Here is a 16707-nt window from a genome sequence, read left to right as displayed (position 1 = left end):
TCGCCACCGTTCTTGCGCCGCTTGTGGGTACCGGTGTTGGACTCGTGCAGGGCGCGCGCCGAACAGCGTGTACAAAACCACGGATTTTCCGCTTCAAAAACGGATCAAAAACGACACACGCCCACTTTTGTTCCGTCCAATCGGTGAGCGAGGGGCGATTTGGCCCCGCCTCCAGGGCGTTGGAGGGTGATCGCGACATGCAAATTTATGGATCAAAATGCATTCACGCCCACTTTTTCTCGGGCCAATGGGGAGCGAGGTGAAAGGTCGAAGGCAGGGGGTCAAAGATGAGAGAGCGAAGCCACGGGGCTTATATAAGCGACCGCGTTCGTCAAGTCAAGGGAGTTAAGACTTCGCAGTCGGTGAAGTTGGGAAGAAGAAGCAAGAAGGAGTTGGTCGTCGTCGTGTGCGTTGGAGTCGGAGCGAAGGGGACGGAGCTGTGGAAAGGCGGCGAGGGCATTCGAGGGGGTGCTCGCGTCGTGCCGGGAGCTGCACACCAGGGAGGCCGACGGCGCGACCTGGCCGAGGTGGAGACGCTCGTCGCGGGACTCGAGGCAGAGTAGAAATCCTCCCTTCCCCGAGCATCAGCAACCCCCTCCTGTTTCCCCCCGCGCTGAGATAGTGCGACCAAGGGGGCCCCTTTCCCACCCCCTACCAGACACTGCCCGCGAGGCCCGCGGAGTTGAGGCACCATCACCGCTCCGCGTCTCATCACCAGACGGGTAGGCCCGACCCGGTCTCGGCCTCAGGCCCACCTCATCTTTGAGGGTGTTCTTTTCCTTGGTTTTGGGTATGTGTTGTCGGCGCCGTCTGTGAAGTAAAATTGTATAAGTGTTGCCGTGTGCTCGCGTAATCGGTATTAGATCTGCATTGTCGCATTTGCTTTTTGTGTAAAATTGCATTGTGTTTCTCTTCTTTTCTATGTGCTTTTGGTGGAATTGTATATGTGCGCTTTCCGTTCATCGCAAATAAATGTGCTTTGTGTTGAACTGTTTCCCGCTTCGCTTCGTCATTTCTTTCATTGAATCCTCATCTTGCTTCACGTAAAGGGTTGGTAGTGGGCTGAATACGCCCGATAATTAATCGAACCGTCGAGGCCGACGATAACACCGCTCGGTTATCCCGATAGTACGGAACGGGTCGCTTAAGTGGCCCGTGTCCGAAGTCGACCTGCGGCGAGGTGCGATCGCCCGGTCTACCCTCCGTGTGGGTACTTAGGTAGGTTGAATTTGGCGAGCAACCCTATCCCACGCGGGGGCTGATTGGCTCGATCGCGGTGAGACCGAAAGGTCCACCCGTGACTGGTTCCCGGCGTTAGTCCGAGAGGGTCACGACTGGATTGTCCGTCCGGTGGGCGACGTGCCGCGATTCGAGTTACGTGGCCGTCAGCACGCCGGCGGGCGCGAATCTGTAACACTGGTGTCAGGTCGTGCGATACAAATCCATCGCCCTCCTCGCGGCACTGGTATCGGAGAACAGGAAAACGGGCTCTCCTGTCTCCGGCTAAATTCACGGGAATCGGTCCAGGGGTGAGAGAAGCGACCCCCGATTCCCTCCAAATTACGAGCGATTTAAATTAACCCTTTAAGAGAAGCAAGATGGCGTCTCAAGGCGAGCGGGAGCCGGGGGTATTAGAAATGGATGTAGAATGTGTAGGATCCATGGTCCAGGATGGAATCTCCGTGCAGGAACATGAACTCCCCCAACTGAGCCCAGAGCCCGAAATAGGTGCGGCAGCGGCCGCGGTGTATGACACCTCCCCTCCCCCTTTCCACCAAAACCCCCTGATCCTTGCCGAAACGGCTCACCCAAGCGCACCCGACATGGCCCAGCTATTCGCCATGCTGGCGGCTATGACAGCGAGGATGGATGCGGATGCACAAAGGATGGATGCGTATACACAAAAGATGGATGCGTATACACAAAAGATGGATGCGTATACACAAAAGATGGATGCGTATACACAAAAGATGGATGCGAATACACAAAAAATGGAAACAAATATGAAGGAAGAAACTAAAAAGCTGCGGGGTGAGACGCAGAACATGGGCCGAAGCCTGCAGGCGGGCATGAAGGCCGTGACCAGGGACATCAAAATGGCGACTCCACGTGTAGAAGCGAACGAGCTGGAAGGGGGTGCAACGGCTGACAGGCCGCGGTGGAGGCGGGTGAAAAAAATAATTCAGGGGGCGTGTTGGGCGAGGGTCGTGACAGAGGAATCGACGGTGACCAAAAGGGAAAAATTAAATGGGGAGACCAAAACGTGTGAGACGAGACACGAGGTGACGACAACAGAAACTTATAAATGTATAGAGACACGGGAGACAGAAAAAATAGAGGAGAGACTACACGATGAAGACGGGGTAAGTGACGCGCACACACACACGGAGGTAGTGGAGGATAGTGAGGTTGAGCTCGCGGAGCGTGTAGGGACCCAGTGCGAGCACCTGGATGGCCTCCTCCAGGAACGAGGGGAGGGAGTATGCCCCCTTGAGGCGAGTCACGACCAGGTGAGTTCGGTCGTGCTTTGCGAGGTTGAGAGGAGGAGTGCTGTGGACGGGTGCACGGAGAGCTTGGGGGGTATAGAGGCCCCGGAGACCCTTGTGGGGACTCGAATCCCCAGTGTGGTTGTCCCTGTGTGTGTGGTGCAAGGTGTGAGTGCGTCCCCGTGTGTGGAAGCGACCCCGTGTGTGAGTGGTGTGGTGGCGATGGTGCCAGAGTACGTGCTTCCCAGCACGCCGTGTGTGGATGGGGCACCGTGTGTGGAAGAGGCCATGTGTGTGGATGGAATGGCCAGTGTGGATGAGGCACCGCGGGTGTGTACCCCCGCGTGTGTGAGTGAGGGGCCGTGTGTGGATGAGGCACCGCGGGTGAGTGCCCCCGCGTGTGTGAGTGAGGCACGAGTTAATGGGGCACCACGTGTGAGTGGTATGGGTTATGCAAGGGAGACCGTGTGTGTGTGAGAGCGGTATGTGAGGGAGATGTCGGTTGGCATGCGGGAGCACGCAGCCGCGTCTCCCGGTGTGAATGTGATGGAGTGGAGTGTGTGCGTCGTAACACGCAGGTGTGCGTGGGTCGAATGGAGACGGAGACGGCGACATGGGAGAAACGAAAGCCGAGTAGCGGCTGTAGTTGTTTCGGGGACCGTGCTGGGTTCACCCAGCAGTGAGCACGAGGTTCGTGCTGTGCAACGCACGAGACCACCACGTGCTCGCTTGCGTGAGTGAAGTCCCGGTCCGGAAACGCCAGCGGTGGATTTGCCGATCCCGCGGACGGACAAAGTTTAGGCAGGTAAACGGATTTGGACCGGACGGGTTCTCCACGCGATCGTGTGTGTTAAGCTCCAACGGGCAAAGCACATGTGTTCGCGTGGGGAACCCCTCGAGACGTGGGGCTTGTGGTTTTTTTTTTTATGCGCACGGTGACGTCATGGCTGCACGTGTGGTTGGAATCCGGCAGGAGGGGTATCCCGGCCGGATGGTACCGTCCAAGGAGGGACGAGGTACACGTGCAGCTGCATGACGTCACGGACAGGTGCAAAGTGCGCGAGCTCTGAGTTGCCGCGCTGGTGATGCGCATGGAAAAAAAAAAAAAGAACAAGCCTCACTTTCGGGTACACAGAATTCCTGGGCAAGGGGTGGAAGACCCCCTTGACCTGGGCACAGGATGGAAACTAGTTAGGGGGAAGGGTTAGCTTAGTTAGACCGACTTCATGGGGCAGGGGTAAGTCCTCATGGAGTCCGTGGAATGGATTAGTTAGAGGGATTGTAGCCAGATTTAGGTTGGGAAATAAAATGATTGATTTTGAGGACATGGACAGACTTGTGAATGTGTAGAGGGGACGTAGCTTAGCTACGTAGTGTTAAAAGGAACGTGCTATAGTTTAAGGGACGACGTGGGAGCACGAGCTAGTTAGGGGATGTAGTTAGCAGGATGGCAGAGTTCAGCGGTGTGTGTGTTGAAGAGTTGGTGAGTTGTGAGGTGAGTACTTGTTGAGTGAGTGAGGCCAGCGGGTCTGTGAGTGGAGCGAATGGGGAATGCATGGTGCGATGAGTGATTGGGGGGAGGAGTGACTCCCGCCCAAGGGACCCCGGGGTCAGTATAAAGTGAGTTAGGGGGTTAGTCAAATTGAAAAATGGAGGTTGTTTTGTTGTTGGTGGGAGTGTAGGCTCGAAACCCATTTGGAGGGGTGCAGGAGCCCTGTTGACGGGCTTGGGAGCGTGGCTGCGAAAGGTGAGTATCGCTGAGTGGGTACCCCGGGCACCAGGCTAGTCGGCCGTGGTAGGCCAAGGGCCCATGGGGGGCCGGGATAGCGTAGTGGGCACGGGTGCGCCTGCTTGGTGCGGGGGCCCGGGGCGCCATTAGCCGCGTGGGCAGTGTTGTGGGCAAGGGTGACCCTCGGAAAGGGGCCTGGGAAGCCAGCCTGCCACGTGTGCGTTTCAGGGGAGGTGCCATGGGGGGCACTCCCCGGTGTTAGGGAGCTGGTAGGCTCGGAGGCAGTGTAGTGCCCGGGGGTGCCATAGCAGGAGATTCGGCAGAGGGTCGTGCCTGCCAAAGGGAGCCACGTGTCCCAGCCATGAGACCGTGTGAGGGCACGGAGAGAAAATTGGGGGGCGAGGCCCGAAATTGTGAGGACACCAACACAGGCGACGGGAATCTGGGTTGTTAGAACCAATAGTTTAAGCGAGAGGCGCTTGTTGAAAGCCCCGGGGTAGTTTAGCAGTTAAATGGATAGGGTAGATTAGGAGATGTACCCCTCCGCACCATCCATCCCCTCGCTGTCGTTGTGGGCCGCTGGACCCACTTTGGTTATAGATCGCCGAACTCTGGGGAGGCCATTCTGAGGCTTCGTTGGGCCTCGACACAGGACGCAAGCTCTCCCTTATTCCCCTCCGGGAAGGGAACGTAGGGGTTGGGAGTAGGCTAGGTGACAGAATAGGTTAGCCGAACAAGGACGATAAAGGGGGTTAGGGGACGATTTATAGTGGGGAAGTAAAAATAAAAACAACAAAAAAATAAGTTGGGGCTAAATTGGGGTTTGACAAATTAAGGGAGTGGGTATGTACAGTGACAGGCAAAGGCGATAGGTTGGGAGGGAGACAGGTAGGTAGGTCCGAGCCCGCCTTCCGAGTGGCCAGCACCACCGCACTCCCTCCACCAACCTCCACTGAACGGCAAAGGCTGGCCACTTCATCGGCTGGCCGTGTTTTGCTTCAAGGCCTGTGCCGGCCACTTCAGCCGGCTGGCTATTTTTCTTCAAGGCCTGTGCCGGCCAACTTAATCGGCAGCTGTTGTTTTGCTGCGAGGCCTGTGCCGGCTGGATCGTCTACAGCTGCTGTGCTGCAAGGCCTGTGCCGGCCAGTTCATCTGCTGGCTGTTTTTCTGCAAGGCCTGTGCCGGCCAGTTCATCTGCCGGCTGTGTTTGCCTGCAGCGGCCTTCTTCGGCGGGCTGTGTTTGCCTGCTGCCATGCCATGCCCACTGCCCACGTACACCAGCCCCGTTCAATTTTGCTTTGCCCCCCCCCCCCTGTTCATTTCCATGTGCGCCAGGATCCGCAAGGCAACAGTTTGCAAGCTGCAAGAACTGCCCTGTTGGCAGCTACAACACGGGCCTGCAGTGGCGGCCCGTGCACCGTGTTTGTGTTCACCCATCCATTCGTTGTGCTCATTGCGTGTGCCACTTGAGCTGGCACGGAGACTGCGTTGTGCAGCCCATGCACCGTTGTGGTTCACTGCGTTCAGTTCAAAAGGGAAGGCCTTGGACTGCATGTGAGCAGCCAGCCACGTTCCCTGTCACTTGCATTGTTTTGAGCCAGAGACTGCATGCGAGCAGCCTGGCTCCCTGCTAACTGCTTTTCTTTTGCAGAGTTCATTGATCCTGGGCCATGGTTTAGTGTAAAATTTGTAAGGTAAGGTTAAGATGTACTGTACATATGAGTGCGCCCCCGGCATGTCTGTCCTAGCGCCGGCAATTTTATTTAAGTCGTCCGTGTGAGTGAGTTTGTTTAGGTAGTTACGCAGCCCTCAGGTTATTTATTTTGGGGACACGAATACTATGAATGTCGCACTCAGGGATCCGTAGGTAAAATGTACTAGGGGAAAACTACACATGATGGCACACGAAAATTTGACGACTCGGGACGAGTCTGTAAAAAGGGGAGGGGGTAGTGTTGTGGTTACCAAATTCGCAAACCACCATTCAGGTCCCTTAGGTGAGATATCTCGGTAAGTATATGTGTAGTTAGGCCCAAACCCGTTGTCTAGTGGGAATACATGTCATTTATGCGTGCTGCGACTCTTCAAGATAGCCGTTTTTCTTTTACTATCTTTATTTTGGACCAACCGCCATTGTTACCACCACCACCAACCACAACATCAACCACCCACCGCGGCGCCGCTTCACGTCACACCTCGCAACCGTCGCATCGCCACCGTTCTTGCGCCGCTTGTGGGTACCGGTGTTGGACTCGTGCAGGGCGCGCGCCGAACAGCGTGTACAAAACCACGGATTTTCCGCTTCAAAAACGGATCAAAAACGACACGCCCACTTTTGTTCCGTCCAATCGGTGAGCGAGGGGCGATTTGGCCCCGCCTCCAGGGCGTTGGAGGGCGATCGCTATATGCAAATTTATGGATCAAAATGCATTCACGCCCACTTTTTCTCGGGCCAATGGGGAGCGAGGTGAAAGGTCGAAGGCAGGGGGTCAAAGATGAGAGAGCGAAGCCACGGGGCTTATATAAGCGACCGCGTTCGTCAAGTCAAGGGAGTTAAGACTTCGCAGTCGGTGGAGTTGGGAAGAAGAAGCAAGAAGGAGTTGGTCGTCGTCGTGTGCGTTGGAGTCGGAGCGAAGGGGACGGAGCTGTGGAGAGGCGGCGAGGGCAGACGAGGGGGTGCTCGCGTCGTGCCGGGAGCTGCACACCAGGGAGGCCGACGGCGCGACCTGGCCGAGGTGGAGACGCTCGTCGCGGGACTCGAGGCAGAGTAGAAATCCTCCCTTCCCCGAGCATCAGCAACCCCCTCCTGTTTCCCCCCGCGCTGAGATAGTGCGACCAAGGGGGCCCCTTTCCCACCCCCTACCAGACACTGCCCGCGAGGCCCGCGGAGTTGAGGCACCATCGCCGCTCCGCGTCTCATCACCAGATGGGTAGGCCCGACCCGGTCTCGGCCTCAGGCCCGCCTCATCTTTGAGGGTGTTCTTTTCCTTGGTTTTGGGTATGTGTTGTCGGCGCCGTCTGTGAAGTAAAATTGTATAAGTGTTGCCGTGTGCTCGCGTAATCGGTATTAGATCTGCATTGTCGCATTTGCTTTTTGTGTAAAATTGCATTGTGTTTCTCTTCTTTTCTATGTGCTTTTGGTGGAATTGTATATGTGCGCTTTCCGTTCATCGCGAATAAATGTGCTTTGTGTTGAACTGTTTCCCGCTTCGCTTCGTCATTTCTTTCATTGAATCCTCATCTTGCTTCACGTAAAGGGTTGGTAGTGGGCTGAATACGCCCGATAATTAATCGAACCGTCGAGGCCGACGATAACACCGCTCGGTTATCCCGATAGTACGGAACGGGTCGCTTAAGTGGCCCGTGTCCGAAGTCGACCTGCGGCGAGGTGCGATCGCCCGGTCTACCCTCCGTGTGGGTACTTAGGTAGGTCGAATTTGGCGAGCAACCCTATCCCACGCGGGGGCTGATTGGCTCGATCGCGGTGAGACCGAAAGGTCCACCCGTGACTGGTTCCCGGCGTTAGTCCGAGAGGGTCACGACTGGATTGTCCGTCCGGTGGGCGACGTGCCGCGATTCGAGTTACGTGGCCGTCAGCACGCCTGCGGGCGCGAATCTGTAACAATATTTTATGGCTGGGCTGGCATTCAAACCCAGGCTGGACAGTTTAGAGCCATGTGTGCATACCTCGAGGCCATCCTGCCAGCCATTTTTCATCTGGATAACCATTAATCTAACAAGTGTTGACTGTTCGGATTACTCTTTTTGCCATGACCACATCCTTGTTGCAGTGATATTCATTCCTGAAACAAAACAAATAGTCTGACAAACTTAATAGTTACAACACAAACGGTAAATAATGAGATGGTTTGCATGTAATTGTGCAATCACTTGGAGATTTTGCATAAAATGTTACAGGCAGGGTGACGACCATTTTGACCTTCAAATGCATCACAACGACACAACCTTACTTGATGTAAATAAAATGCACATGTTCCTATCAAATATCACAAGTGCAGTAGAGTTGAGTCAGTTTAGTACTTAACTGGGAGTTCTCCATGGAAGGTGGGATGTTGCCGGCTAAACAATGGCAGCTTAACTTGGTTGGTAGCATGTTCACCTCTGAGCTGTCTGCTCATGGATTATTTCCTCCATGGTGTCTAATATAAAAAACCCATCCTGGTGCAGTGCTGGCCAACAGTGCCTCGTTTTACGCTGTCAGGCTGGCGGGTGCTGCATCTTGAGACATGCACTGTCATTTTGATGTGTGCATAAAGCTGGCTGTCTCGTATGCATTTACGTTGTGAATGCCATGATGTCTCAAAAATAATGGGCAATTGTGTGACGGAACTCCAGCATAATTCCTTGTTTAGTGATGTGACGCGCTGATTATCAAGGCGTATGTGGATATGAAGTTGCTGCTGAGAATAGGATTGGTACATAGTATAGACGATAAAACGGTGAAGTAAATGGGTTACAGATGTAGCACAGGACTGAAGGGCCAAATGCCTTCCTGTTATCTCTTTGCTCGTCATTAAATTTTTTTAGTAACTGGTTACAAGTGAATATTCTCATGATTTTAAAATCAACTGTTTTTTTTTTTTGAGGGTAAAGTGTTTGTCTTTCTTTTCTTTTCTTTTAATGTAATTTATTATATTTGCAATGCAATGTCTCATATGTGACAGAATTTATTTTTTTAAATTCCAGATGGTGTGCACACACTGACGTGTTCTGTTATGCTTCTCAACACTGACCTCCATGGTCCTGTGAGTTTCTCTCAACCCCCACCCATGACCATTTGATCCTGCTATAGCCTTTCATTGTCTTGTCGTATCGTTGAGCTCCCATCTTCCAAGCTCTATCCTCTGCTTTTTACCTCCGCCACCAGATTATGTTTTCACGTCTTTGTCTGTGAGCACAATTTTTTGAAAGTAATTATTCACCATTGAGAGATAGAGCCAAAAACAATACATTGTACAATACCTCAAAGTGGTATGGACGAATTGTGACAAAACTTGGTGGACACATTGGGTGTTTGACAAGGACGAATTGATTCGATTTTGATGAAGATCCTGATATATATATATATATATATATATATATATATATATATATATATATATATATATATATATATATATATATATATATATATATATATTTTTTTTTTCCAAAACCGATTTATAACATGATTAAGTTGTGGACGGATTATGACAAAACTTGGTGGATGAGATGGGTAGGTGATAAGAACAAGCTGATTAGATTTTGGTTTTAAGGTAAGGATGCAGATCTGGCCTATCAGTGGGATACAAAATGTAAACTGTTCAGCCTGGCAGAGGTATGCGCTCTACTGCGCTGTTTTAGTTTTCCTGTAATGGTAAACCTTGTATATAATGTGTCTGGTGATAGAGGGTTTGCTTCCATCTACATTATACTTATGTGATAGCAGTTTAACACTTCAAATTTGCTCTTGCTTTGGCCATATTTAGTCCGAGAATAATTGTAAAAAAAAAAAAAAAAAAATGCACGTACGCTGCATTTGAAACAACGTGCAATACAGAATTGAGCTGAGTGTTTTATATCAGCGTTTATTAAAAAATGCTTTGCCAAGTGATCTCTCTGCCTCAGTTTTTGTCTTTCTGTTGATTGTTAATTTGAGTTCACACTCTTGATTTTATTTCTTTCCTCTTTTCCAACAGAACATTGGAAAGAAAATGAGCAAACAGATGTTCATAGACAACCTGGCTGGGATGAATAATGGTGGAAACTTCTCAAAGGAAATGTTGATGGTGTGGTGGAATTTGTCCTTTTTTCTTTCATTATATTTATATATATATATATATATATATATATATATATATATATATATATATATATATATATATATATATATATATATGCATCAAATGGTAAAGGCATCAGCTTGCGATCATAAATTCCTGAGTTGAAAGCCCAACCATGCCAAATTAACACCAGACTGGTTGACTCAGCCTGTCATCCTTCCGAGGTCAGTAAAAATGAGTACCAGCTTGCTGGGAGTGAGCTAGTCGACTACCCTGTGTTGGTGTGGTGATTCATCCAGCATTGTGCCCCCAAGCTAATGAAACTGCCTTGGCAGCCTTTTCCGGCTCATGGCGTGGGGAGGGATCATCTGTCCGTACATGTATCATTTTATGCACAGAATATTTTGATTACTCTCCCCCCCCCTCCCCCTCTTCAATCTCCACTGATCTCGAGTTTGATCAATTTGGCTCCCTCAATAAGGCGTATCTGATCATTAGGGAAATGTCCAATATGCGACCCAAAGCGAACATATTGTGTGCGACCAAAATGTGTGCAAAATTGTACACTGGTAAATTGTTGATTTCAATTATATTTATTCTTGTTTTTTTTGTATCATTTGTAATATCATGTTTCTCACTCCCCAGGTTCTCTATAATTCTATCAAGTTGGAGAGACTGGAGTGGGCTTTGTAAGTGAGTTTGCTTTGCTTGCTTCCTCACTTTAGGTTCAACTTTATCAGAGATGTTTGACAATCATTTGGAATGTTATCGCTAACTTTTTAATTTGTTTTTTATTTTTATTTTTTGTGGAAATTTACTCTAGATTGATAGATCTAATCAACTTTTAAGAGCGCATTCAAAAATCATCAACTCTCAACATTTTCATGCGTAAATTGCAATAAACCGATATCACAATATATATGGTCAACAAACATCGGTTCGCCTGTCTAGTGTGCTTCCAGGAGGCAGCATCTGGGCTTAGCAATGTTTCCTTCCTCTTTTGTTTATCTGTGAAGCCAAGTATCACCAATGCAGAAATTTATGTTGTAAAACTGAGCCAGGGCAGTTTTCAGGAATAGACACCACTTTATTAGACAAGATGGTATTCATAGAATACTTAACCCCCACAGTCTTGAAAAGGACTTGGTGCAAGCCAAGTCTTCTGGCAGGAAGATTTGAAATTGCATCTATCTACACTTCTGAGGTAAATGTGTACAAATTATACTTGGAAAAGTCTGCTATAGAGTCAATTCATAAGTCTTTATATAACAGCTTTTATTCCTGTTCTCGAGTGTTTTCATAACTACCAAGGCTGATAAAGATGCCAGACTAGATCACGAAAGTATACGTCGGGAGATCATTAAAACGCCAAATTATTGTTCTTATTACAGCGCAGCGACATCGCGCTGTTATATAATTGGCTATTCTGTCCTGTGTCTTCTGTCACATCTTCTGTCACACTTATGGCCGCGTATGTCCCTTAGATCTGAGGGCTATAAATAGAAATTTGTCCAACCTCACAACTCTTCCCATCATGCATGCTAATTCACCATCTCTACATTTAAATTTTATAACTGCAAAATTGTTTCATCATTCTTAACCTCGACTTTTACTGCCCCCAGCCACGCGATATCGAAGTATTCGCTTCTTGTTCTACTTATTTTTTTCGTTTTTCTTGTTTTTCTTCTTCTTCGCTTTTTCTTCAACAGCCGAGCACAGTAAAGGCTGAAGTGATTACAATTATTCTAATTTCTAATGCGAGGAAGTGGCATTGTCTCTGGCCATTAGGCTTTGTTTAATTCACCATGTAAGTTCTGAGGGGGTGTGCTTTATCAAATAGTCATGTAACATCTGGTAAAGTTTTAATTTCCTCTGTTGACCAGTTTCTGATGTACGCTAAATATGCGTTATATCAGATGCTCATGTAATACAGTATGTGATAAAGTTTCAATTTCTTCTGTTGAACGGTTTTCAATGTACAATGTTAACACTAGAACTGCCACTTTATAACTGCTGGCAGTGGTGACCACATGCCAAAATGTCCTGCTTTTATTGGACACTTGACCCATCACATCCTCTTTATTCAATTCAGAATGGGATTAAAAAAAAAAAAAAAATTAAATTAAAATCAAAAAGAAGACCAAATACGATAGGTACTGTATTGGAGTCATCAGAAGGAACACAAACAAGCAAAAAGCAAAGATGAAGATATCAGGAGGAACCTTGATAGGATTTGGGTTTCAGCTGCTATGACTAAACCTTCAAACCCATCCAGGCATTGCCAAGTGAGCCTTTATCAAAAAGAATCCAGATTCAAAAAAAATCAAATAATTCTGGCTGCCAGACAATGCGTTTGATCAGGTTAAATTGCAAGCACATAGATGTGCTCCCTAAAATACAACCCTGACAGGGTCTAACAGGTTAATATGTAGGTTGCTTACTTGCCCTTTCATTGAAATACTAGCAGCCATCCGTTGAAAAGGCAATGCAGATAGATGCTTTGGATGGGGTAATTAAAAATACGAGAGCTGTTCACGATAAAATAATTCAAAGAAATTTGATGGTGATATTATGATATAGAGAATATAACTCATTAAACAGATTTATTTTGTTGTTGTTTTGTAATTAAAACCATACAAGATGCATACTGTGGATGCATGATTTTTGGTTTATGATGTATGAACAGGAATAGTGGTGACGAATTGCATTTGCAATGAGAAGTGCTACCTATGTTGACTTTCCTTATGGAGTATTGTTTCGGACAACCTTGAAGATCATGTTTTGGGTGAATTCTCCTGTCTTTGTTGTCGCTTGCTGTGGAGACGTGTCGATTGGGATTGCGATGGACTGTAGAGAGCATGCTCTTGACAAAGCAACACAGAGATGTTTGTGGAAGTTGTACCTTAACAGAATAAACTGCTGGATAGAATAACTTGAAACTGGATGTTATTGTTAAATAATAAATCGAACTCCCGGAGGTTATTCAACTTGTTCAGGGAAAAATAAAAACAAAAACAAATAACACTCATTTGCCGCTCCCTAAAGGAACTTGACTGTGGGCATTCATTCCTTGACCACGTTGCCCACACCTTGTCCACTGCCTCACAAATATTCCCGGCTGCCCACCCCTTGTCCGCGGCCACTGAAATCCTGTCTATAGCCACCCACACCTTGTCCACGATCTCACAAATGTTGTCCGCAGAAAAGAAAGAAAAAAAACACTCCCTTGTTGCTCCCTTTAGGAGAGGGTGTTTCTAGTAGATCATCGCAGCAGATTTCAGTCGATCACCGACTACGCCGACCACAACATGAAAATTGAAATATCGTTCTGTGTAGCAACTGGGACCCCCGTATATCTGGATGGGTTGTGGCGGGTGAAAGGCATTGGGGAAGGAGTTTATTTTGGTCAACCACACACTTTTTGAGTTTATACACAGTTTATTTGAGTTTATACACACAACCACACATTATATCAGTGGTTCCCAACTAGTGGTTCGCGAGCACTTTCGGGCTCAACCTTTAAAAAAAACTAAGTTACTCCCTCCGAATTTGTTATCATGCTTGAACCGATTAATCAAAATAGTTAATTTCTTCAAAACATCCGCCCTAAATACTCGGCTGTTCAAACTGCTCTGTGAAGATCTCGGCTCCGACCACACAGAGGTTCGCTGGCTCTCCCGGGGGAATACGACGAGGCGTCTCTGAACTGAGGGATGAACTCCTCGTATTCTTCACGGAGAAAGAACACGATTTTCAAAAAGATCTGGAGGACGAGGAGTTTATCTCAAGGTTGGCCTACCTGTGGGACATTTTTGGGGTCTTCAACCACTTAAACCTGTCATTCCAAGGGCCCAACTGCACTGTCTCAGACTTCATCTCGAAGCTGGGAGCGTTTGTCCGGAAGTTGGACCTCTGGATCAAGAACGTGGAGAGCAAACGCTACGGAATGTTCAAACTCCTGACTACCCTTGAGAGTGAGCCCAACGATGAATTTTCCCAAGAAATCTTCCGTCACCTCTCACTGCTCAAGACTGAGTTGATGCATTACTTCCCAGACATTACATGTTGTGCATACATCACCAATCCGTTTTCCGTTGAACCAGGCGATCTGCCTGTCGGGACCGGGGAACAAGAGGAGCTCATAGATATCCAGGCTGATGAGACAGCAAAGACTAAGCACAAGAAATGCTCTCCTATGAACTTCTGGGTGACCATGGCCTCCTCGTACCCGACACTAGCCCGTCACGCTGTTCCCCAGCTACTGATTTTCCCCTCTACGTGGGAGTGCGAGCAGGGGTTCTCAGCCATGATGACCATCAAGTCAAAGAGTCGGAACCGTCTTGCTGCACCCGGGCATGATTTCCGATGTGCTGTGAGCAAAGTTATGCCCCCCATCGACCAGCTGGTGGAGAAGAAACAGATGCAGCCCTCGCATTAAATTTTGTTCTTTGTTGACAGTTAGTTCATTTGTGCAAAGTTATGCCCCGCATCAACCAGCTGGTGGAGAAGAAACAGATACAGCCCTCGCATTAAATTTTGTTCTTTGTTGACAGTTAGTTCATTTGTGTGTTCTACTTGTGAATAAATTGATATCTTATCGAATTGAGTTTTTCTGGAACCAGGTGGTACGCGGCGACGGTCTGGGACCTCCAAGTGGTACTCGATCAGAAAAAGGTTGGGAACCACTGCATTATATAGATTAGCGGATATGCTTGTCAAGGATGGGTGATGGGATGGTATTTGATTTGATAAGACAAGAGGACCATAGAAGAAAAAGAAGAACAGCAGCAATTTTGTGACAGTTGGGCTTGAAGTGCCACCCACCAGCATGTCATGATATCATTCAGCATAACAACCCCTTAAAGAATATGGTCTACTGTTGATTGGGGTAAATGGAATAAATGTAGGAATTGTAAGCTATACCCCCCCCCCCCCAATCAAGGATGGTAATTGGAAGGTACTGAATTTGATTGTACTGGAGAGCCACAGAACAACAACAACAATCCCATGATGAACTGAATAAATGGAGATAATCCCCTAACGTATGGGCTTCAAGTGCTGCTTGTAGTCCCATCTTTTTGTTTTAAAAGTGTTTACAATGGTCTGCTGTTTTTTTTATTTTATTTCATAAGACCTCTTTCTATCCCTTTGTTGATAAACTTGGAAAAATCACCTCATCTGGTTAAACTCTTCTCTTTTTTTTGTTTCACTCTTAAACTCTCTGCAGTGATGATGATGATGATGATGATTATTATGAGGAATTTCATCAACCCAAGCCGGAGCCACACACAAGCTATGATGAAGAGCCCAGACGCTTCACGTTATCTGGGTTGAACCCTTTTCAGGAGATTCCTGCAGTTCCCAATGCTGTCACATATTACTGTGGCCTGTTGCATCGCAAACTTTATGCAGATACCGACCATAAAAAGGGTATGTGCAAAATTGTAGAGTGCTTGGGACCATCTCATTGTTTGTCTCATCGATAGGCATGTTGTAGCATGTCGTGGTTGGAATGTATGTGAGGGAGTCCAAAGGTTTTTCCTTTTTATCCCATGGCATGCGAAGCAAAAAAGTGGGATTAAGCAATTGGTTCACTGTCTGTCTCTTCGTCCGTCCATCTACAAATGTCAGTTTGTGATGGAGGAAGAACTTTACTTCCATTGAATATTATATTTTAACCGTGAACTGGAAAACAAACCTGTAGTTTTGCAGTACTTTGGCTCTGAATTTGTCCTGATCACACACGTGCAGAGAGGAGTGGGATAATTTTTAAGCGGTGTGGCTCCCTCAATATTTAGTATGTTCATCCATCCATCCGTCAAAAACTCTTTTACAGTGGTAGACGCTGATATTTTTTTTTGATTTTTTTTTTTTTGTATACCTTGTCAAGGCTCTGAGAACTAACACACAACACGCAGCAAGGCGGTAATGAGACGAGGGGCCTGGGAAGGACAAAACGGTGAGGAACAGACATTAGGAGATCTGTGGAAGGGAGAGGGATGGGATGGGGAACATGGGGGTATACAAGATGGACACGACAGGGACTTTCAGGAAGGAAAGCAGGGAATTTGAAGGAGGTGGGTTTGGGGTGGATTAATGGGGGTAGAAAAGATCGAGGATTTGGATGGGCGACGATAGGTGGTGGTGAACAGCTGTTTTGAAGGCCTGGAGGGAGGAATGGAATTGAACAGTGAGGGAGTTTATTCCAAAGGTGGGGGAAAAAGAGGAATGAAAGAGTGAAGGTGAGCAGTGATTTGTGATTGTGATAGTTTTACCAGAAGGGGGTTGATGGCGGACCTTGAGCGCCATGTGGAAATATGGTGGGGACAGAGCGGGTGGGGGGGGGGGTGAGACCGGAAAGGAGACAGAAGAAGACAGTAAGACCACTGACCTGCCTGCGGTGAGAGTGAGAGGCCCAAAGACTCGGCCTCATCGTGGGAAATACCAATGATCCAAATGCCTTGGTTTCCACTGCGTAAAGCCAAGAAAGGTGAGAGGCAGGAGCATCAGCCCAGAGGGGAGAGCAGTACTCCATCAGGCTGCGGACGAAAGCTTTGTACGTGGGCAGGAGTTCAAGTGGGCCGAGGAAGGACTTTGCACAATGGATGATTCCCAGTCGGCGACTGGCTTTGGAGGCCAGGTTGGAAATATGGCTTTCCCAGGAAAGATCGTGGCAGATAGTGAGACCCAGAAGCTTGAAAGAAAGGAC

At 48.2% G+C, this 16707-nt stretch overlaps 1 protein-coding gene across 7 annotated transcripts in view; it reads left to right on the top strand.

Moving 5' to 3' along the window:
- Positions 1-16707, top strand: part of LOC147017948 (uncharacterized) — a 189027-nt gene that overhangs the window by 152699 nt on the left and 19621 nt on the right. For 6 of the 7 annotated variants that reach the window (XM_085897081.1, XM_085897085.1, XM_085897084.1 and 3 more), the window contains 4 exons: positions 8923-8981; positions 9915-10004; positions 10644-10687; positions 15226-15428. In XM_085897081.1, coding sequence (XP_085753207.1) covers positions 8923-8981; positions 9915-10004; positions 10644-10687; positions 15226-15428 — 396 coding nt within the window. The remainder of the gene's footprint in view (positions 1-8922; positions 8982-9914; positions 10005-10643; positions 10688-15225; positions 15429-16707) is intronic. The other variant, XM_085897082.1, reaches the window with a different exon arrangement.

This window comes from Eptatretus burgeri, chromosome 10 (genome assembly GCF_056783735.1).
Source record: "Eptatretus burgeri isolate ZD-2024b chromosome 10, Ebu_testis_v1, whole genome shotgun sequence".
Classification (NCBI taxonomy): domain Eukaryota; kingdom Metazoa; phylum Chordata; class Myxini; order Myxiniformes; family Myxinidae; genus Eptatretus; species Eptatretus burgeri.
Note: the sequence above shows the minus strand (reverse complement) of the source record. Positions and strands in the feature narration are given on the sequence as shown.